A 22,748-nucleotide genomic window follows, 5' to 3' on the forward strand; every position below is an offset into this window, starting at 1 on the left:
TAAAAGGAGTTACATTAGGGATCAATCGAGACAAATTATTTCTTGATTATTTTTATTGGTTCTGTCTTTGCTGATGTATATGTATTTTTTCAACCTCTAGCTTTACTGTTTCTTCAGTGAATGTGGTTAAAATCCTAGTAGGAGAGAATCAACATTACTCTTAAAGCAATCAGTTTTCTATAAATGCATTTAATATGTAGAGGGCTTGGGTAACTTAACTTCTTTTTGTAGGTTGAAAGGCTTGAAGCCAAAGTTGTTGACCCTCTGAAAAGTTACGGGACCATAGTAAAACTTAAAAGGGTAGGTACTACATGGTGTATTTTCTCTCTAATTATGTTACATCTACACAGTACCTTTAACAACCAAATTTATAATCTCCTCAAAGGATTAAATAAGGTTTGTTTGACAAGAATTATTTTCTGTAAAACCATTTTGACTTGCTTACTTAATTGTATTCCTGTTTTTGAATTCTTTCTTAATTGAATCTGGCATCAGTTTTTGTACTGTTTTGCCTGGGACTGACATCAGGATAATCAGCCTATAGTTCCCTGGATCATCCTGTTGCCCTTTCTGAATATAGGCACAACATTATTATTTTTCCAGTCTTCTGGAATATCCCCAGAATTCCAAGATTTATTAAAAATTAACATCCGTAGGCCACAGATCTCCTCAGACAACTCTTCTAGGAGTCTTGGGTGCAAGTTATTTAGACTGATTGAAAAATGTTTATCTTTGGTAGATATTGTCAAACATCTTCTCAGTTACTAATGAACTGTAAAGTACTTCATCATTCTCATATGATATGAGTCCATTATCCTGCTTCTTTCCAAACACAGAACTGAAATATTTATTGAACACATCTGCCTTTTCTGCATCATTAGTAACTATTTTACCATTTTCATCTCGTAATGGGCCTATAACATTGCTAGGATTTCTTTTATACCTAATGTATTTTTAAAACTCTAGCCCTGCCAGCCTTGCATTTTTCTCTGATGTTTTTAGCTTCCCATATCAATCTTCTTCACTTCATACTTTTAATTTATATTGACTGCTATTTCCCCTTTTTCTGTTTGTTGTTATATTGCTTTTTTATTTCTAAATGCTCACTGCACTTTACCACTGAACCAGCATGGGCTTTTAGCCAAAGTTGATCATAGAATTGTGGCTTTTTGGCCATCCAATAAATTCTTCTTTCCTTGATTTTCATTCACATTTTTCTGTCCAAAAATTTAAAAGATGGCACACACAGTATGGGGCCCAATCCTGCAAGGTGCTAAGTGCCCATTGATCTTTTTCTCAGGAAGTGCTCATCATTTCATAGGGTTAATCCATAATCACCTGGTTTGGTTTAGAGCAGTGGTTCTCAAACTTATTTGCTCAGGCCCCCCTTCTTTGTGTCTGTAGTCATTTTACTCACTCGCAAGTACATATACCACACCCAGCTTTGAAGGCAGAGCAGGGAGCAGCGGCTGCTGGCCAGGTGTCCAGCTCTGAAGGCAGCATCGCGCCAGCAGCAACACAAAAGTAGGGTGGCAGTGTGAAAAGTGATATTTGTGAACAGACTTAGTGCCCGTTGCCAGCCTTACTTCTGTGCTGCTGCTGCTGCCCCAGAGTGAAAGCCAAAGCCCTGCCACCTCCAAGTGAGGGATTGGAGGGGGAGAGACCAACCCTGGGCTGCCTCCCAGTGACTGATTTGGGGGGAAGGGGAGCCTAGGCTGCGGGGCTCTGGCTGTCAGTCCCGGGGCAGTGGGAGCTCCAGCTGTCCCCTTTATCCTCACCTCCCAGGTGTGCATGGCCGTTCTGCACGAGCCCCAGCCACCGAGGGCTGACAGCCAGAACTCTTTTAAAAAAAAACAAAAAAAATCCCACAAAGCTTGTACATCCCTTGACACATTCCCAAGCCTCCCTTGGGAGGCTCGCCCCATAGTTTGAGAACTGCTGGTTTAGAGCAAAAGATTTTTGCCTAAGTTTTCTGGACAACCCATAAATGCAGACAAATGTATTTCATACGCCACTAGCTCTAGTTCAATATATGCAAAATGGTATAAATATATTTGCAGGATGATCTCAAAGCAACTTTAACAGCAAAGAATCGAGAGGCTAAGCAATTGTCTCAATTGGAAAGGACACGTCAGAGGAATCCATCAGATCGACACATTATTGTATCCTTTCTATTTCTAATGAATATAAGAAGTAATTGATTCTCAAGTAATTAAAAATGTTGTATTTAGAAATAGATTTGAAAGGAATTTTCTTTTAAAGTGATTATTTCATATATTGATCATGAATCACAAATTCTTTATGCTCTATTTTATATTTTGCGACAGCTAATTGGCTATAGCTTATAACATTTGCTATATTAGCATTTGTTTAATAAAAAATACTTGGAAGTATCTGACATGTTTTCAGTCACCATATTCACATTTTCAATTTTTTCCACATTTTTCTATCATTGGTAATAGGTTTTAATGTCTATTATATATGGTATCTGGGGGTTATGAAAAGATTATATCCTGTATGAGTGATAAGTCTTTGGAAAGTAAGTGTGGAACAAGTTTTTGTTTTCTTTCTCTGTATGTTTTGTTTTATCTAGTTTTCTTTCCATTATTTTGTCTTCCTATCACTCTGGCAATTCTATTGATCTTTCCTGCAGCCACATGGACATGAACTTCAGAGTTGCTGTTGATGTTGCTCAGTGAGGCTGATTGAGGTGGGGAAAAATGTAATCTACCTATTCAGACCCATTTTGGATACTAAGGGGTGACCTATCATCTAGAAAAGCTTCATTGCTACTACATGTTAGGCACATATAGGGTGGTCATCACTGTGGTGGATATACATGCTGGAAATGGTGCCGTTTTTCCTATATCCCATATTATTGGCATCCAAATTGGAAAAAATTATAAAATCACAAAAAGGGCCATAACTCGAAGAAACAGTCTAATTTTGACCAAAATTGACAGAAAGTTTATAAATACAATTGACAATGAAACTTTGTATTAAAAATAGTACTGTTTTGGAACATTTGGGAAATATTTAGCTACAGGTAATATTATATTTTATGCATTTCCCCATACTTTTTTGCCTTTGGTTACAGCAAAAGGCTGTTTGCATACAACAGCATGAGCCTGTTTCTACCATGTAATACATAAAAATATTTGTCATTACATGTAGTATGGACTGATTTGAGAAAAGCTTTTTTTGGTCTTCTCTTTATATGAAGTTATGCAAGTAAGAAGGCCCTACCTTCTAATTATAAAATGTTTTTAATATTTAAAATGCTCTGGCAGACTTCATGACCAGCACTCAATCACTCCGCCAGCTCATGGACACTTTTAGTTACCCAAGGAAAAAACTTTTCAGGTACATTTCTGTTCTGGGAAAACTATATAATGGATTTCGTCCAACTACTGATGGATTACATAGAAGCAAAGAGAAACGATAACAGGTCCATAGAGTTTGACACATTTGTAGAGAGGATTCCACTTGACTTCCAGTATGGTCATGTGAATTATGCTAGATGGGGTTGTGTAGGTATAGTGGAAGCCAGACTTCTGGAGGAGGAGAAGCCAAATAGATATATATCATACCCTAGTTGATAAGGAGCAGTATATCGGTATGTCTGATCCTTCAGTAGTGTTTGGCATGATATGGCCATTGAGCAATCTCTCAACAAGGATTGTGGGAAGCATCAGCATCTTTGCATAGAAAATAAGGCTCTGATCAAGTGTTATCTGACTGTTTATTAACAGCTATGACACAACAAATGTGTAGAATGCAGCTTCCAGCAACATATCTCCACAAAGAAACTACCTCAAAGTGCATGGTTGCTGATGAAACTGTTGTCCAAGGTATAAAAGCTGTGACTGAAAGAATGACAAATCTTTTTAGCACTGAACCTGGACAAGCCCAGACAACAGACAACCACTTGTGTACATTGCAATGTCTACTGTGGCTCCACCTGAAATCACAGAAAGTTTGTTGCATAATAAGAGAGAATGGCACAAAAGAAATGAAGTGGTAGTAGACTTCTTTGATCCCGTAAAAAGATATAATCTCAAATCATTTGGTAATCTCAACGAAACAAACAAGCAGAGAGCACAAGCAATAAATATTGATCGTCAGATTTAAAATTTTTATTAAAGCTAATGTTATAAAATAATCAAATACAGAGTTTTGAAGGAAAGAGTTTCTGTATATCTGAGAATAATGCATAGATTACCCAAAAGGTACGATAATATATTTTGATGTATTACATGGCATTACAAGCTCATATTGTCATGTGACTATAGACTTTTGCTATAACTGAAGGCAAAAAAGTACAGGAAAATGCAGAAAAGATATTACCTGAGGCTAAATATTTCCCAAACTTTCCAAAACAGTGCCAATTTGAGTACATAGTTGCATTGTCAATTGTGTTTAGAAGCTTTCTGGAAATTTTGGTCAAGAATAGACTGTTTCCTTTGAGTTTTGGCTCTCTCTGTGAATTTATGAAGTTTTTCAGATTGGGTGCCTGGTAACATTTAAACATTATGGGATATAGAAAAACTGCACCACTTCTAGCATCTGTCCATGCTAATGATGACCACCAGATGCGTGCCTAACATTTGGTAGCAATGAAATGTTTCTAACTCATTAATAAGACCTCTTTTTAAACTCTGACTGGAGACTACTGCAAAATCATTAGTGGAATACACTGATAGAACTGCTCTCCGCTCTAAAAGACTGCTGACTATCCTGTAGCATAATATTCCATTCTATATTCTAAGTATACAGGAGCTTGCACCTGTTTCTGCTATAACATATTTATGACAAGCTCCCAGAAGGAACATTCACTGGTACTGGGGGATTTTTTGCTGTATCAAATATTTCAGGCATGAACACACATTTTTGTCTACAATTTCGACCTTTAATATATTATAACTTTTATGTAAGCATATTGATGGATATTTTACCAAAGGTCACATGTAACAGTTGTACTATAACTATTTTACTTTAATTTTCATCAAAAATATTTTTCCTTTATTAATAATTACAGTCACAGGTGGGTGTTCCATTTCTGAAGAGGAAACATCAGAATAAAATCTTTTAATTATTTCATTTCAAACTATGCATGTTTTAGTATTTTATTGTATCACAACTCTGTTTTTCCCAACAAATTTGTATACAAAATATGTCCATATCTATTCAAAGTGGATCAAAAATATACATTGATACCATGACCATAATATAATTAACATTACTATTTGTGGTACTTAATACATAGCAGTAGTGACAGAACTGTAGCAGACAAATATGATATGCCAAAAGCTGTCTATTGCAGTGTATAAAATCATGCTTAAAATTAAGATAGTGCTAAGAACTTTGGTGAACTGGGGCATAAGGAGGAGATGAAGATGATATATGTCATTTATTTCTAATTCCTCAGAGCATTGTAAGTGGGAGCAGCCCTAGCTATTTTATTGGCTAGGGCAGAATATATTTTCTGTGTCCTCCACCTCCAAGCAAAAAAAATCCCACAACTGGGTGGGGGTGGAGAGAGAGAGCTGGTTAATCAGCAGAACAAAAATGGCTGGCCAATCAGAGCAGAAGAAAACAAACCCCCTTTCAGGTAGTTAAAGGCCGCTATCAAATCCCCCCTCACTCTTCTCTTTTGCAGACTAAACAAGCCCAGTTCCCTCAGCCTCTCCTCATAAGTCCTGTGCTCCAGCCCCCTAAAACTCTCTCCACTTGTCCAATCCTTTTTGTATTGGGGGGCCCAAAAAAAAAGCCACATGGTGCAGCAGCGTAACACTCCATGTAAGGTGGTACCCAGGGGGGACCATCCTGCTTGCCCACCCTTAAAACTGGCCCTGCTTGTCCCCACAGTTGCTGTTTCTTTCATAGAAAGATCATTTTCAAAGGAGAATTCAGAATATGTCAGGGTATGAATTGACTTCAGGAATATATAATAGAAGGCTCTTGTGTAAATATCTTCTCTGACATTTGTGTCTAAGTTTCTTTGCAAGGTAGCAGTAGAGGTTAAAGGGATACAGTTAACTAAGAAGTTTTTACTTAATATAGTTAAAGTAATTCCCTGAGATTAGTATAATGGAAAAACAATTATTTTTCTCTTTTCAATTTGTCTAGGTTTCACATTTGACAACATTATGGGTATTCATTTTCACTCTTTTACAGTTTACCCTGTTTGTGTGGTGACAGGAAAAGAGAAACACATTTTAAAAAAATAGTTAAATATGACTGAAAAACAACCAAAGTTGGCAAGGGAACTCAGGAGTAGATGCACTATCCAAACTGTCTCAAACTCAGTTTTGTAAATTTACTTTCAAGTTACTTCTGTTTAAAGTAAAAAAAAAAAAAATAAGATCCCAGTCTTGCAAATGAACCTACAAGCCCTTGGATATGGGCCCTTTCATTTGTACAATTTCCATGGAATTCAGTGGGACTTTGTGAGGGCATAAGAATTTTGTATCTGCAGATTATTTTTCAGGTTTGGGTCCCAAACTGTATATCTCACTAATGCTGTATATCTACACAAGGTTTGTATATATAACTGGCAAATACATTATCTCCTGCAGTTTGTACTTAAATTATCCAAGGATTCTTTCTTCTAGAAATGCTGTTTGACCTATGTAAGGAAAAATTTAATTTCTTATGATATACAGTATTAATCAATGTTTATTTAGGTTGAACTCCAGTAAAACAAGTACTGTTATTCAACAGCAGCTTGAACTCAAGATATATCTAAAACTGCTTTCTACACTGATACTAATATATTAATATTTAATTGAAAATAGTATATATACTGTGTGTGTACACCCCTTTCCCATGAGAATGAACATACTAACACAGTTTAATTAGTGATTTTTTTTAGTGTTAAGTGATATTTGAGAGAATAAGTATCCAAAATGAAGGCTGTGATACTTTGTTTAATGAACACAAAATTATTACATTGTAGTGTAGTACTTGACAGCATAGAGACCACTGTCCACAAGATTACATCTACTTAAAACTGTGTTTTTCAAATGCGGCCACCAGGGGCTTTTCTTGCGGTCACAGACTCATGGGCAGTGACTGCGGGGAGATAAGGCAGTGGCTCCGCCCCTGGGACCTCCAGCAGGGGGTCCTGCCCCTTTCTGGAGCCACAAACACCAGAGGAGCAGGCAACTGGTGTGAGTTCCCCACCTTCCCGGGAGGCGGTGGGGTTCAGGCCTCCAGATTAAGTCCCAAGGTGGCAGGCTCTGGCTCCACAGTGGCAGGCTCCAGGGGCTTCAGGTTTCAGCTCCAGGCTCACCTCCCCTCTCCCCCCCCCCCCATTGCTCCTGTCCCCAACAGCTTCATCTGGTCCTGGGTGTGCTCTGTCACCCAACCCTGTGGCTGCAGACACCGGGCCCCAGGATCCAGCTGCAGGGCCCTAGAATCTGGCCGCATGACTCCAGGATGTGGTTGCTGGGCTTCAGGCTCTGGCTCCAGCCAAGCAGTGGCGGTGGGTGCTGGCCCTGGACTCACCCCACATCGCTGCTGGCCCCTGCTGCCTCCCCAATCCACCATCCATCCCCCTGTCACCACTGGACCCCACTGTCTCCCTACGCATCTCTCCATCCAGGATTTAATTTGTCCACTGGCTTGCCTGGGCTGAGTAAGTCTGTGGTAAAAAGTGATATTTGTATGTTTGTTAATATCACTTTTCATAGCCTCCCAGCTAGCTAGCAAGTCTGCTGTGAAAAGTGATTTTAACAAACATACAAATATCACTTTTCACGGAAGCAAACTTACTATCTAGCAAGTCTAACAAAAAAAGGTGACCAAAAAAGCAAAAGAAACAACAACAAAGAAAGACAAGAACATGCAACGCACCTTATTTGTATTTCTATTCTATTTAGGTCCAGTAAAGAATAGAGACCACAGTACATTATTATTATTATTGAGTCTGCAAAAAAAAATCTTTACATAAATAAATTGCAATGATTTGTACATGTATGTGTGCATATCCATTTGTTTTTCCTAAAGTTAATTAAGTATTTTAAGAAAAATTATCAGAGTGGCCACCATCAGGCCACCAAAAATTTTGTTGTGAGAATCCTTGTGCTAAAATCAGAACCAGATATTTTTGTACTTTTCTCTAGAAGAATAAGTACCATAAAGCATAGTTTCTCAACCTGTGGAACGAGCCACAGGCAGGGGGAACGCGGTGAAAAACCCAGTGAAGGGAAGCGAGTGGCAGCTGCCGACTTCTGCGGAAGCCAGGTGGCAGCCGCCTGCTTCCCGCCCGGTCCCAGCTGGGAGGCAGGCAGCCCACACAGTGTGATTTGCCCCAGGCCCACACCCCCCTAGGGATGGCCCTGGGGAGTGCTGCTATCCACTCTGGTGAGCCGCTTGTACCTGCTCATACCTCACAAGTTCCCACGTGTGTGAGGAGAACACCACATGACCCCTCCATCAGGCTATAGTGATTGGCTGGCGTTGACCTTTGCTCTTATGTGGAGGATGGGGAGCAGGAAGGAGGGGAGAAACAGCAGGGGATTTTGTGATCTGCCATAGCCACACAGCATTGCAGAACTCAGAACTCTCCCGCTTTACAAGAAATACAGCCGTCCAGCAGTAAAGGAGGAAAGATTGTATTTCTCAGAGTGGAAAACTCAGTGTTTGGGGTACTTATTAACATTTTCAGAACTTAGGGGGTACTTGCTACTTAAAAGGTTGAGAAACACTGCCATAAGGTACATGTAAAGTCACTGGCTCAGTTTAAGAAGGTTTTAGAGACTCCCTTGCTTAGGATATTTTTTGGATCAGGTTTTATAGTTCATGTTTTCTAAATTTTACTTTTTTCTTTTACAAATCTTTGAAAATTCTTCTAAAGGACTCTACATCAGTGTTAATTATATTAATGTCCAACTCACAGGAAGTCTACATGATAGTAATTTGCATTTGCAGGGCAGCCTAATGATTTCCAAAAGTAAAGTATGATATGTAAATTTTTAAATATCGATTTGAGAAATAACAATCTTTATTTGGTTATTTTATAAGGCTGAAAGTGATCTACAGAGGGCTTCGATGGATGCAACTCGAACAAGTCGGCAATTGGAGGAAACCATAGACAATTTTGAGAAACAGAAAATAAAGGACATAAAGGTGTGTATGTAAATATATATATATAGTTCACATTTAAATTTAAGGCATCACTCTTGATATGTCAAAATGGTTTTAGTTCCTGTTTGTTTGACAAGTTTAGACAACAACACCTGTTCAGGTGAGTTGTGCATAAAGATGAATTAGTGCAAATTCTGTGGTATTCATAACTATTCCAATACCCAAATAATATTGCACAAAAAATAACTAACTATTCTTTGTTTCATTTGAAAGCAGTTAACTGCAGCCTTAAAATGTTTAGTATCTCATTGCACTGTTAAATAGCTGCCATATTCCACCCAACAGATGTCGCATTTGTGGGTGTAATGAAGCGGCATTGCTGAGCAGCAGTAACAGCTATAGGTAGCAGAATATAGTTTCCCAACTTGGAATTTGGGTAGGTTATGGGAGTTAACACTTTCTGCAACAGTAGGGGTTTTATCAGATTCTTAATGACTATTAGTGAGCAAAGCTTTCCTTTCCTTGTTATCTGAGAGGACAAACATAAGAGATTTATTCCCAAAGGATATAAAAACTGAAAGAGGTTTAGAAAATGTCATCTCAGCTTTACTATAAAGTTACTGAAGTGGGCTGCTGTTTTTTTTAGTTTGAAAATAAAGTAATTAGACCAAATAGGAAAGAATGAGGGAGGAAGAAAAGATAAAACATGATGTAGTATAACCACATGGATGAGGATCATCTCAATAGTTTTGGAGATATAGTGATTGTTTATATTCAAGAGAGGGTAGGGTTTTGTGATATATAGTAACTAATTCTATATAGACAGTAGAATAAAAATAAACATAGATTCTTCGTAACCAATTTTAAGTTTACAGTAGATGGCTATCATTAAGGTGTTAGTCATAGAATATTTTTAAGGAAATGAAATGCAACATTTGTATGAGAAGAGCAGTATAAATATCAGTTTGATAATCTAACACTCTGCTAGAGTGAGTTTTCTTAGGCATATTTTATTTATTTTTCTCATTTTCCTCTTCTGTTCCTGTCATACATGTCACTAGTCAACTGTTTGATAGGAATTAAAATGGTATATGAAATGGGAACAGGATAGACAGTGGTTTTCCGAGCTGCCAACAGACTTAGGGAGTCAATAGTTAGGATTTAAGTCCAACTTTTTAAAATAAGAAAAGTGCACTGATCTATTTTGCTGTTTCTGTCATAGGATATCAATGATATAATTCTGATACAGTTTGTGTGTTTGAAGCAGAAGTGTACTTTTGGCATGTAAATTAACATAGCTGCATACAAATAAAACCTTTATCTTAATTCATTTTTAGAGCATATTTTCTGAATTTATAACTATTGAAATGTTATTCCATGGAAAAGCTTTAGAGATTTACACTGCTGCCTACCAAAATATAAACAATATTGATGAGAACGAAGATTTAGAGGTAAGGGCAATCAAGACATTTTTTCTTAGTATTTACATACAAGGCCAAGCTGCACACTATTGATCTACAAATGTTGACTTAGTGAGAAAATGCAAAGGATGATATCTTAATAGGACTGATTCTCATTTATACTAATACCTTTTACACTACTCCAGTGGTATGAAGGAGCCTTTAAGTGGGTATAGATTCATAGACAGATTTTTATGCCATTGTGATCACCTCATCTAACCTCCCGAATAACACAGGTCATTAAGAGTTCCTTAGTTCCTGCTTCAAGTCCAATAACAGTGATTGAATGCTAGAGCATTTCTTTTAGAAAAACATCCAATCCTGATGATTGATTTTTTTAAAATTTCCATAGATGGAGAATCCATCACAATCCTTGGTAAATTGTTCCAATGATTAATTACTTCCACTGTTAAAAATGTGCCCCTTATTTCTAGTCTGAATTTGGCTAGCTTCAACTTCCAGCCATTGGATCTTGTTATACCTTTGTCTGCAAGATTGAAGGGGCCTCTGTTATCAAATTTCTGTTCCCCATGTAGGTACATATAGATTATAACTGAGTCACCCTTTATCCTCCTATTTCTTTAGATAACTTGATTATGCTCCTTGAGTCTCTAGTTATAAGGCACATTTTCCAATCCTTTAATCATACTCATGGCTCGTTTCTGAACTGTTTCCAATTTTTCAACATCCTTCTTGAAGTGTGGACACCAGAACTGGACACAGTATTCCAGTAGCAGTCAGACCATTGCCAAATACAGAGGTAATATAAAATATAACCTGCTAGCTATTCCCGTTTATACATTCAGAGATTGCATTAGCCCTTCTAGACTCAGCATCACAGTGGGAACTCCTGTTCATATTATTATCCACTAGGATCCCTCCCCAAGTTTCTTTGAGATTCTGTTTCTGAGCCCCCATCCTGAAAATATGACCTACATTCTTTGTCTCTATATGGTATGACCTTACATTTGCCCGTATTGACATGCATATTGTTTGCTTGCACCCATCTTACCAAGCAAATCAGATTACTCTGTCAGTGAGTTGTCCTCTTCATTATTTATCACTCCCACATCCTGTGTTCCTTGCAAATTTTATCAGTAATTTTGTTTTTTCCAAGTCATTGGTAAAAATATTATATAATGTAGGGCCAAGAACTGATCCCTGCAGGACCTCACTAGAAACAGACTTGCTTGATGTTGATTCCTCATTTATAATAATATTTGAGACCTATCATTTAGCCAATTTTTGATCCATTTAATGTGTGCATGTTCAGGTTGTATCATTCTAGTTTCTCAGTCAACATGTCACGTGGTCCCAAGTTAAATACCTTACAGAAGTCTAATATAGTACATCAACAATATTATCTTTGTCAACTAAATTTGTAATCTTGTCAAAAAATGATAGTTAATTTGCCAAGATGTATTTTTCATAAAACCATGTTGAATGACATTAATTATATAGAAGATGATCTAGTAGTCTATACCATAAGAATAGATTGAATTATTCTCTCTATTCTAGAGGTAGTCCTTTTAAATCAGTGTTGGGAGGGTAATATTATATTGCCGCTATCCAATGCTGTATTTGTGTTAGAGAGTTTTAGTCTCTTGGGCTGTCAGTCTGGCATTTATATCATGCCATTAAATTCACTGACATTTTTCCTTGAACAGGTTTTTCGGAGTTCACTGTATCCACCAGACTATCAGTCTCGTTTAGACATAGTCCGTGCAAACTCAAAGTCTCCCCTTCAGAGAACTGGTTCATCAAAATTTTCATCTGGAATGGTACAGGTAAGATAGAAAATATAAATGTTAGGTTCAAGATTAATTTCAGAAAATATGTTAAAATAGACACACTATCTCATAGGTCCTTTGACTGTAATGAGCCTATGACAAATTACACCACCTGAGGATGGAGGAGAGTGAAAAGTTCATTACACATACATTCGGTGAACATTTTAATTTCATATCTTGTGCCTAAGAATTATAATGATAATCTTGTTTAAAATGACTAAGATTTGCATACAATAGTAAATATTCTATTGTAAACTATTTAATAAAAAAAGGAAAAAATTGGGAAGAAACACATCAGAAACGGTTCTGCCAGCACTTGGGTGAAAGAAGAATACAATAGATACAATTTTTTTCTTTTTCCCTTCTGAAGTCTAGAATGGCTAACTTTGTCAAAATAACTTTGTAGGAAATGAAAATTGGTCATTATTGAATATGAGATATGGAGGAGAATTCTGTAGATACATTTTTAGTATTTATATCATTTTAGAAGAGCCAGCTTGTAAACTGACTGCGATAAGAATAAGATACAGAGATTGGGTAAGAGAGATTTGTCAATATTAATGATTGCAGCAAGAATGCATTCCACTCAAGGATAAATATATCAAAATGGGTAAAATGATCTAGTATGGATGAATAGGAAGATTCCCTACTACATTCTAAAATGTGTCCAATAAATTGAAAAAATATGAAGAGGAAGATGATAATGGAGAAATAAAAATAGTGAAGTCATGCAAAAAATTGGAAATAAGAAAGAAGCACAAATTGCTGACAATATTGGAAGAAATAAGATGTATAAAATACACCACAATAGGGCAAAAAAGGAGAGTAAGAAGAAAAGATGTCTTACAAACAAAACATTCACTCTAGTATAGAGTACAGATTGTGAGAAATTGAACAGTATTTCAAAATCTCTAAAATTGAAATGTTTCAAGACCGATCAGAATCAAGCAAGGTAGCAGGCTTTTAGCTCTCATGTCGCATTTTATGGAGCAGTCTAGTAATAAGTTTTACAGAGATAATGACATTCTTTGAGCGGCCTCTGCACATTACACTGTTGATGCAGCTCAAGAGTGGGAGCTTGGACCAATGGAACCTTCCAATAGCAGTGCCCATTGGAGCACTCTGATCCTCCCTGCCCTTCTTTTGGTGGCTCTGAAGATTTCGAGGGTAGGGCGATAAAAGAAGGCGTGGTGTGATGATTGCTATTCTTTCCAGCTATGGTAGCAGCTGGACCAGGAACCTTGCCAGGTTCTTGCACCCCAGTTCACAGGAATATATAGTTTCCAGTGTCATCGCCTTCTTCATTTAGCTAGCTGTTAGTTCTTTTTCTTTTTTCTTGTCTTCTTTTTTGGATGGGTTTTTGACTAAGGATCTTACTGCCCTGCACAGGTCCTTTTTTCCAGTATGTTGGAACCAAAGACAAAGAAATCAGGGTTCAAGAGGTGGGCTTCTTGCTCTGCTGCTTTTCCTGCTTTGGATACAAATGTGTTGTCTGCCCAGTTTGATGAAACATAATTCACCTTCTCTTTATTCCATATTCAGCACCTTCACCCCTAGGTCCAGAATGGAGTTGTATTGTCCTCCAAGCTATGTTATTGCAGGAAGCATTAGCAGTTAAACCATTCATTTCCAGAAACCCAGGGATCTGTAAGTGCTGGGATATCAGCCTCAACTCTGGCCCCCAAGGGGTCAGAAAGCCCAGTAAAGTCCCAGTATAGGTGTCTGCCTCTTTGACTGGAGTCAAACTTAAGGTAACAGTCACTGTGAATCCATAAAGATCAGAGGTGACACCTCTACTATAAAAGTTAATTCTCGAGAGAATACCTCTAAGGCACTGGTATGTCTAGTTCCATGCACTGAAGTGCAAAAGTGCCCTCATAAAGCTTCAGCCTTGGAAGTCAGAACCACAGTAAAGAGTGCTTATTGAGGGCTGAGACCAAATTACAGATCTGCCCCCTGGTCCGGATCAGACGCCATTGGTTCCAGACCTGAAACTTCTTTGTGAGACTGAAGAGGCACCTGATGCTTCTTGTGAGCCGCTAAGCTCCTACTGGAGGATCCACTGTTAATAGGATGACTCAGGTTCATGATGGCTCAGGTATCAAGCCCCTGGAATACCCTCATTCAGATCAGGGGGTCCTTCATGCAGCACTGAGTAAGTTCTCTTCGGTGCTTATAGGGTAAAGAAGTGTAAGATAGTGGGAGGCTAGTTCCTCCTCCAGAAAAGAAAGAGCTTTACAAGGCTAAATCAGTTTCTCTATCTATATAGACCTCTCTGGAGATAAATGAACCTCCACCTAGTATATCTACTGGTTCTCTAGGGAAATGTTTCACCTCCTTTGATTTTTTGCTTGCCAAACCATTATTGTCACCCTTGGAAACTGCCTTTGACCCAGAATCAGGCTATGACCTGGCTGACATTTTTCCTTGCGCTTCCTCTGCCAGGAAAATGATGAGAAATTAGAGTTATCAAGACTCTGTTCCAACTCTTCAGATCACAAGATTACCCTCCCTTGTATGAGGAGGTACCACCGTGGGCACTGTGGACATATTTGCCTTCCCCTATGTATTAACCTGAATATAAAAGGGATGAAGAAAGGCAGTTTCAAACAGAGCCTTCTCCCAAAAGAGTTCAAGGGAAATATCCTGCCCAGATCTGTCACTGTCTGGTACTGAAGGAAGTCTCCTTTACTTGTCCCAGACATGCTTCCTGAAGAGGAACTAAAGGGACCCATTGAATCTCTGGGTGTATATATGAATCTGGATGATCAAACTTCACCAGATGATAGTGTGGGTGCATCATCTTCCTCCCCCTCTGAAGATATGTTCCAATTTCACAAACACATGGGAAGGTTGGCTACTAATTACTTTTCACATCCCTTAGGAACCTTAGATTAAATGACACACCTGTTCTTGATATTTTGGGGTCACCTTCTAGAAGATAATTTTTGCCAGTTATAATAAACCATCAAAGACTGGCAAGGTATCTGATTAATCCAACATCCGGACAGGCGACTCTAAGAAAGCAGACAAGTTATACAGCTGCTTCCTGAGAGATTCCCATTCTTCTGATCCACCCAGCTCCAAATTCATGGGTGTTGGGAATTGCCATTCAAAAAGCTAAAGGTGGGGTCAAATCCACTTTGTCCCTTCAGTTAGATAGGCCAAGAAGCTAGATGCTCTAGGGAAAATGATGTTCTCCATTGCCACACTGGGCATTAGAATTGTGAACTATCAGGTGGTAATGTCCAGAAAAGCTTAGTAAGATAGTCTGTCCCTTGAAAAGGAGCCACTGCAGTGGGACTCAGTCTGGCAATGCTACTGAACCAGCACTTGCTAGTCAGTGCGAATGCAGATGTCTTACTCTATCCTTCACTGAATTTTGGACCTTAGTCAAATTACATCTGTTGATACTGGATGCTTAATGATCAGTGTGGATACTATTGAGACACGGTACGCTGGATTTGCAGATCAATAACGTTTAATGTGCAAGGATTTTTAATAAATATACTACTTAAATATTTAAAATTAACTACAGTATATTATATTTAATAAACTTGGAGAACTAAACAGTCACTTGGAAGACTGTATACAGGAACGACTTTCTTCAGGGGCCCCACAAGGTAGTCATTGGATCTTTTGGTCCAACCAGTAGCATTGTCTGCGGAATCAGGCATTGATGAAGCATTCTTGTTTAAGTAGTGATTTTTTAATATTTTTTATGTATAATTTTTTTCTTATATATTTATTTATTATATATTTTATTATTTACATTGGGTTTTTATTCTTAATTATATTTTATTTTTATTAAAATAATTGGGGTTGTTAAAACAAGATTTGGTAATAAGAGGGGCGGTAAACAAAATATGCCCCTTGGCAGGGAAAAAGTGTTCTTCCAGACATTCATGGATAACTTGTTATCCCATTACCATTATTTATGTGCAGCTTCGAGCATACGTGTTATGTATTTTGTTTTATTATGTGCTGTGATATGCAGAAACTGAGACATCTGCAAGGTTACTTAATATTTTTATTTGTTTCTGCCAACCGGAAAATGTCAAGTTGTTGAGGCCAGAATGGTCAAGCAAGCAACTTAAGCTATGCTGGGCCCCAAAACAGTGGTCAAGCAACTCAAATTGCACTGGGCCTCTAACATCATCATACTGGCCTCTCAGAGTTAAATGCCTAAAGCATGCTAGCACATTCATTCAGAAGGGGTTTTGTATTTTGTGGATAAGAATGCTATCTTTATAAACTATTGTACACATTTTTTTTTCTGCTTTATGATAAAGGAACTCTGTTTTAATCTTAATGATCAACTAAACAGAAAACTTTCTGGTTTAATTTTCTTTTCTTCTACTTTTATTTGCTTTTTCTATTTTTCTGCATCAAATCCAATAAAAATTGTTGGAATTGTCAACAATAACTGGGTACATATCTGTGTACGTATCTAATAATGTATCTAGTAATGTAAAATAACAAGGATCAGCTCTTAGTTGTCCATTTGTATAGGTGTGCTGTCAAACCATCCTGGAGTGCCTTGCTAATGTTGCTCTAATATGTCTATCACTCAGAGAGTTATGTTTATAAAGATAAGACACACAGAATGCTTCATAATTTGGGAGCCACTGAGTAGCAATAAATAGAAAATTATTTAAGATACTATCTTTATTATACAGGAAAGCTACAGTAGATATCAGAATTCATATGTTAGGGCTAGTCACAGAAATTGTACCACTTTAGCTGTAGTAGTATTTTAAGGTGGTATTGACCCCCCTACTGTGGATGCAGTTGTGTTGGTACAAAAGTGCTTTGTACCAGAATAGCTGTTCCCATATGGGATAAGGTATCTTTATACTGGGACAAGTATTTTGGACAAAAACCCTAAGTGAAATAGTTGTATTGATACACAAAGTGTGTGTAGACCAGGCCTTAGTCTGCCAAATGGCATGAATGCTACTTTGAATTACTTGAATGCCACTGTGAATTACTTGCTCTTTATAGTCTTTGTAATTTATTTTTAAAAAACAGATTTTGGCATAGAATGGAAATCCAAGTTCTAAGGCTCCCATAAAGGAAAACTTCAGTGTAGTATGCAATATCCTAAACACAAAGGGTAGGGTCATTAAACATGTGTAAGAGTCTGAACATCATAAACTACAATTAAAAACAGGAAGCTACCATTTTGACAGTGTCATGAAGCAGATTAGGACCCAGGTGTCACTAGGAAACACTGAAAATCTGATGGTTTTTAATTATTTATTAATAGATCCATCCTTTTATAACAGAAATCTTATAAAAATGTTTATAATTTAAATAGGGATAAACTTCGTATTATGCACAAATACACAATTATAAATTGACCTATGTAAATCCCTAAAGCTGTACTGACAAGCCCTGCTATCAGTCACTTTTTTCAACTTTATGTATTGATCACATATTATGGTTGATGCTTTTCAATTCTTCCTCTTCCTCTTCTGTCTTTTCAGTTGATAGCACCAGTTAGTCTTTCATCTTTTGTTTAGGTCTACGCTTCTGTTTTTCTTACATTTAGCTATGTAACCTGTTTATTGCTTGTTCTATCAAAACTCTACACAGTATTAAGCCTTTTCCTCTCCTTCATCCTATCCATTTTCCTTATTTTAATATCTTAATTTTGAGTTTAACTTTGACTGTTGTTGTTTTATCCCTTCCTTAGTATTCAAAAGAAGTTCTCAGATGATCAGGTATGGTGACAGGCAATGACCATCTTTCAGAAAACTCCAAAAAGTTCCACCAGACTTCTCAATATTGTTTTTTCCTCTCCTGTGAAACTCTGACTTGATGAGTTAATTTTTCTAGTACCAGAATTTCCCACACTTTTTATACCAGTCAATAAACTTAGGGGAGTCACTTCTCTTCTATCACTTTGCTATAGCAATTTTAGGAGCATCTAGGAGATAAGAGATTAATTCTTTATGGCTTTTGTAAAACAGAGTTTTCAGGACAATTTAATAAAAAATACTAAAGTGTTTTCTGATTGCTGACACCCTGTTATTTCCCTCCCTTATAAAGTCTCCAACGGCTTCCCAAACTGTCTTAATTTTTGAGCAAGTCTGCCATATATAAATTACTCCCATTTCATTACATTCTCTCCAGCATATTCTCTCCCTATACCATAAATTTGTTTAATTTTAAGGGGAGCTAGGTACCTTTTGATAAAGAATTTTGCGTAGTTTTCTTTTATTATGAGTTGAGGTCTGGGGACTATTTTTGCATATATTCTCCCATTCTTTAGTTTTGGTGTCTATGCTCACATCAACTTTTCACGAACATAGTTATTTCCTCTAAGTAGCAGTTAAAGATTACTTTTTATAGATTGAGGGTAAAGTCTTTGTGTTTCATGGATGTAGTGAGTTCTTCAATTTCCAACAATTTTCTCTTAGGTTTGCTTTTTTGTGGGGTGGGTTGAAAAATGTCTTAATTTTATGTATTGATATACTGGAATTTTGGTGTGCCGTGTGAGTCATATTTCAAATGATCTAAATGTATTTTCTCCAAACAAATGGCTGAATTTTGATATATCTGTAAATTCCCAAATGTCAAAACTTCCTATGTTTTTATGGTGTTACTCTCTATATTGTCTGCTATGGATGTTAGAGGTGATGGATATAGGCTTAGCTTTCTAAATAAATTATCCCAAGCTTCTATTGTTATTTTTTATAGAATGGTGGTTATAGAGCCAATCCTCCCTTTTATCATGGCCTTTGTAACAAATTGCTTAACTCTGAGATTCTTATTTCTCTAAATGAATTTGTTTATTGCAGATGCCATTGATTTTCGAGACTTCCTGGGACTAAACCTAGGAGTGTTTGGAAAAGGAAGTTAATTAAGTATCAGATATTCATTTTAACTACCATAGTTTTGCCTAACTCTGAAATTGTGTTTTTACCAATTTGATTTGTTGAGCAAAGGAGTGTAATATTATATAATCTTGCCCCCTTCTTTAAATGTATATTCCCCAGTTATATTTGTATTTATCTTGTATATCATTCTATATAGATCAGAATCCACAACTACATCCGGGCACTCTGACTTGTAGGTTATTTTAAATCCTGACTTTTTGCCAAATTTTAGTATTTCCTTTTGCAACTAGTAGTGTGTGAGTGGGATTTGTAACACATACCATACCATCATCTGCATATAAGGCTGCCTTGTATTCCCCGTTTCCTATTGTAATTCCACTTATATTAGAATTATTTCTGAGTAGTTGAATGAATGTCTCCATATTTGTAGCAGAAAGAAGTGATAATGGGCATTCTTGGTTTGTGCCTCTAAAAATGAAGAATTTTTCTGATAATGTCCATTCACTCATACAATAGCATATTGGTTGGAATATAAATTAATCTAATTTTGAAATTTAGGGCCTATACCAAATGTATCCAGAGTATCTTTTAAGGACTGCCAGTTTATTCAGTCAAAAATTTTTTTTGCATTCTAAAAATAGATGGGACTTATAAGTAGAGTCTGCACAGAAGATCAGATCCAAAACTGCAAACATGATCTAATTTAATACAAACCCTGTCTGGCCTCTGTTAATGTAGCTAGGTAATAATTATAAATCAGATGGTTTCAAAGGACACTTGTAACTAAAACCTTAAATTATCAGAAAAGTGAATCAGAGAGAAAAATTAGACATTTTATATCTACAGTTTGTTAGTCCTCCAGCACCTCTGTTTTGGGGTGGGGGTGGGTAGGTGAGGGGTTTTTGTTTTATTTTGTTTTCCGGAAGACCTGCTCCTTGCTTTGAATGGTTAACTATAGGCCTGATTCAACTCTCATATAAGAGTGAGAATCAAGTTTGAGCCCTTGTCAGCAGCATGGACAGCACAGGCTTTCTGAAGATGGAATAAAACTGGACAGCAGGTTGTGGTTGGGGAAGTAAAGAAAGAAGGTATAAATTGCACCCCTGCAAGATAACTAGTGGGAGAGCAGGGACAGAAGTACCATCTCACATGCATGGAAAACTGGGGGTAAGAAAGAAGTACCGATATTGGTGGAAAGAGGGGGGTTGCAGAAAGAACACTGCTGTGAATTTGAAAAATCTAGAAGGGAAGCTTACCCAGTCATAACTTCAAGACTATATTGTGTGGTGATCTTTTCTCAGGAGAAAGACACGAATGTCTCTGGTGCTTGTCATTGCTGATTCTTGGCTAACTGAATAGATGTTCCTAACTCCCTTAATTCTTTCAAGACCTCCACAGAGTTCCCTACACAGCCAGCTCATGGTAACAAGAAACCAAATATTGATTTCCCACAGCTTGGTCTTCACTTAAAAGTTAGGTTGACATAGCTACAGCACACAGAGTTGTGAAAAATTCATCCCCCTGAGCACTGTAGCTATGCCAACCTACTTCCCCCTCCCTCCCAGTGTAAACAGGGTTGATGGAGAATGGTTCCATCAACCTAGTTACCATCACTTGTGGAAGCGGAGTGCCTACAGCCACGGAAAAATACCTTCCATCAATGCAGGAAGGATCTGCGCTCTGGCACCGTAATGGTGTCACTGTAAAAGCCATAGTGTAGACATGGCCCACATAGGTGTGTCGGACTGCTACTAGCTTATTAACCCTGTCCTATGAATGCATATTTAATTTTCCTCTTTTACTGACAATTGGATCATATGACCATTTAAAAATGATTCTCTGAAGTTAGCTAACTTGAATTTATATCATGTACTGTGTCTTATTCTTGGTATTATATTCCTTACAGGAAATTTAGATAACTTTTTTAAAACAATACTACAACCAGTTCAATCCTAAAATTGCATGGATTCAATGTGGGGAGAATTTTTTTCCTAAAGTGTCTCTCAAAAAGTCTGACATAGGTTTGATTCAATTTTTAGCAAATTTCTAACAGTCGGCTAAGAAAAGAGGAGGAGGAAGATGAAGAGGAGGAGGAAGAGGAGGAAGATGATGATGAATTGGAAGCTACCAAGGAAGAGAGAGAACTTTGAGAACTGTTCTAAGTTTTTTGTTTTTGCATTTTTCACATGATAAGCCTTTCTTTGCTTTAAGGCTTTTATATGTTAGATTATGAGAATTTCATGAGGTCATCCATTAAAATAATCACAACAGAGCAGCAAGACATAGGATTAAATGTTGCTGTCAGTTTGTCTGACTGGCTGTTTGTTACTTGAACAGCAAGTCAGTCTTGCAGAAGAATAAAACTAAGTATACTGAAAATGGATGATTTCAGTAGACAGAAAATGAAAAGCAAATATTTTAATAGTGTAATTCTTCTACAAAGTTGTATGCAGTCTACATAATTTGTCAAACTTCCATTTTTTGTCTACTATTGCATTCAAGGTATTTCAATAAAGTGATATACTATAATGTTTAATTATTGCTTAGGCAGATAATGAACAGAAGGAGCCTCATTTTTAGGTCTAGCTAAGGTGGTTTGTCACAGGATTTAGGTAGCTGTATGCTAGCTTCGTTTCACCTCCCAATGTTGAGGCCAGCTACTTGTAATGCAGCTACTAGGGAAACTTGTGCCTGGCTCTCCACAGCCCCAAAGAGCCACTGCAGTAGTTGCAAAGCAGAATACAGAAGTGGTCCTGGCATACTACCTTGCCTTGCCAATGTCCTTGTGTCCCAGACTAGGAGGCAGGGTAGCATATATCTTTTGTTTCTTGAGGAAAGCCTCAGCTGGCTATCTAAGATGGCTTTAGGGTTTTTTACAAGTGGTGCAAATGGCTTGTATCAGAACCAAGACTCTAACCCAAGAGTGCTCCTTTTTATACAGCTTCCTTTTTAGGTGAAAGTGCCTTCATGATAGAACCATTGTATAAGTTTACATCACCTTTTTCATACTTGCCTTTTATATTAGTCAATTCAGTTACTGATTCTTGCCACTAGAATAGTTATGGACAGTTTTTACAGGATTTCAATGTATTTACCTAAGTATCTCTTCTTAGGCACATTCCTAGATAAAATTTATATTCAGTATTATATGGAATGGAAATCTGTCTGCCAGATAGTTATTTCAGTATTTTATTGATCTTGAATTTGTGTTTTACTGATCTTACTCTGGAGCTATTGAAACCATCTGTGTACATGATGGAAAAATAAAGATTTTAAAGGAACTATTTTCTTTGTCCTTTGGAATTTTGACACAGTTTATTTAGCTCTATCCCAGAATGAGTAATAAAGAATCTAAATTACCATCTTAATTAGGCACTAACTAAACTAAACTAAAAAAGTAAAATATAACTGGATATTCTAGCATATAAAATACTCCTAGTTACTGTGGAGGAAATAAAAGAATGCACTGAGGAATAGTTCACAGTTTACATTATATTGACAAGTGTAATCTTCAAGTGTTGATGCCATGGGATATTATAACTCTTGTTTTGAGGAAAAACAAG

The 22,748-nt window shown here is 37.1% G+C and overlaps 1 protein-coding gene across 1 annotated transcript in view; it reads left to right on the forward strand.

Moving 5' to 3' along the window:
- Positions 1-22,008, forward strand: part of CIBAR1 (CBY1 interacting BAR domain containing 1) — a 29,835-nt gene extending 7,827 nt beyond the window's left edge. The window contains 7 exon segments of the mRNA XM_067536403.1: positions 232-300; positions 2,061-2,162; positions 5,039-5,044; positions 9,028-9,132; positions 10,428-10,541; positions 12,218-12,337; positions 21,225-22,008. Of these exon segments, the coding sequence (XP_067392504.1) occupies positions 232-300; positions 2,061-2,162; positions 5,039-5,044; positions 9,028-9,132; positions 10,428-10,541; positions 12,218-12,337; positions 21,225-21,335 (627 nt within the window). The 3' untranslated portion in view covers positions 21,336-22,008.
- The last annotated feature ends 740 nt before the right edge of the window (positions 22,009-22,748 follow it).

The sequence above is a fragment of the Emydura macquarii genome, unplaced genomic scaffold (assembly GCF_026122565.2).
Source record: "Emydura macquarii macquarii isolate MOO-44397 ecotype Brisbane River unplaced genomic scaffold, CSIRO-AGI_Emac_v2 contig_383, whole genome shotgun sequence".
In the NCBI taxonomy this organism is placed as follows: domain Eukaryota; kingdom Metazoa; phylum Chordata; order Testudines; family Chelidae; genus Emydura; species Emydura macquarii.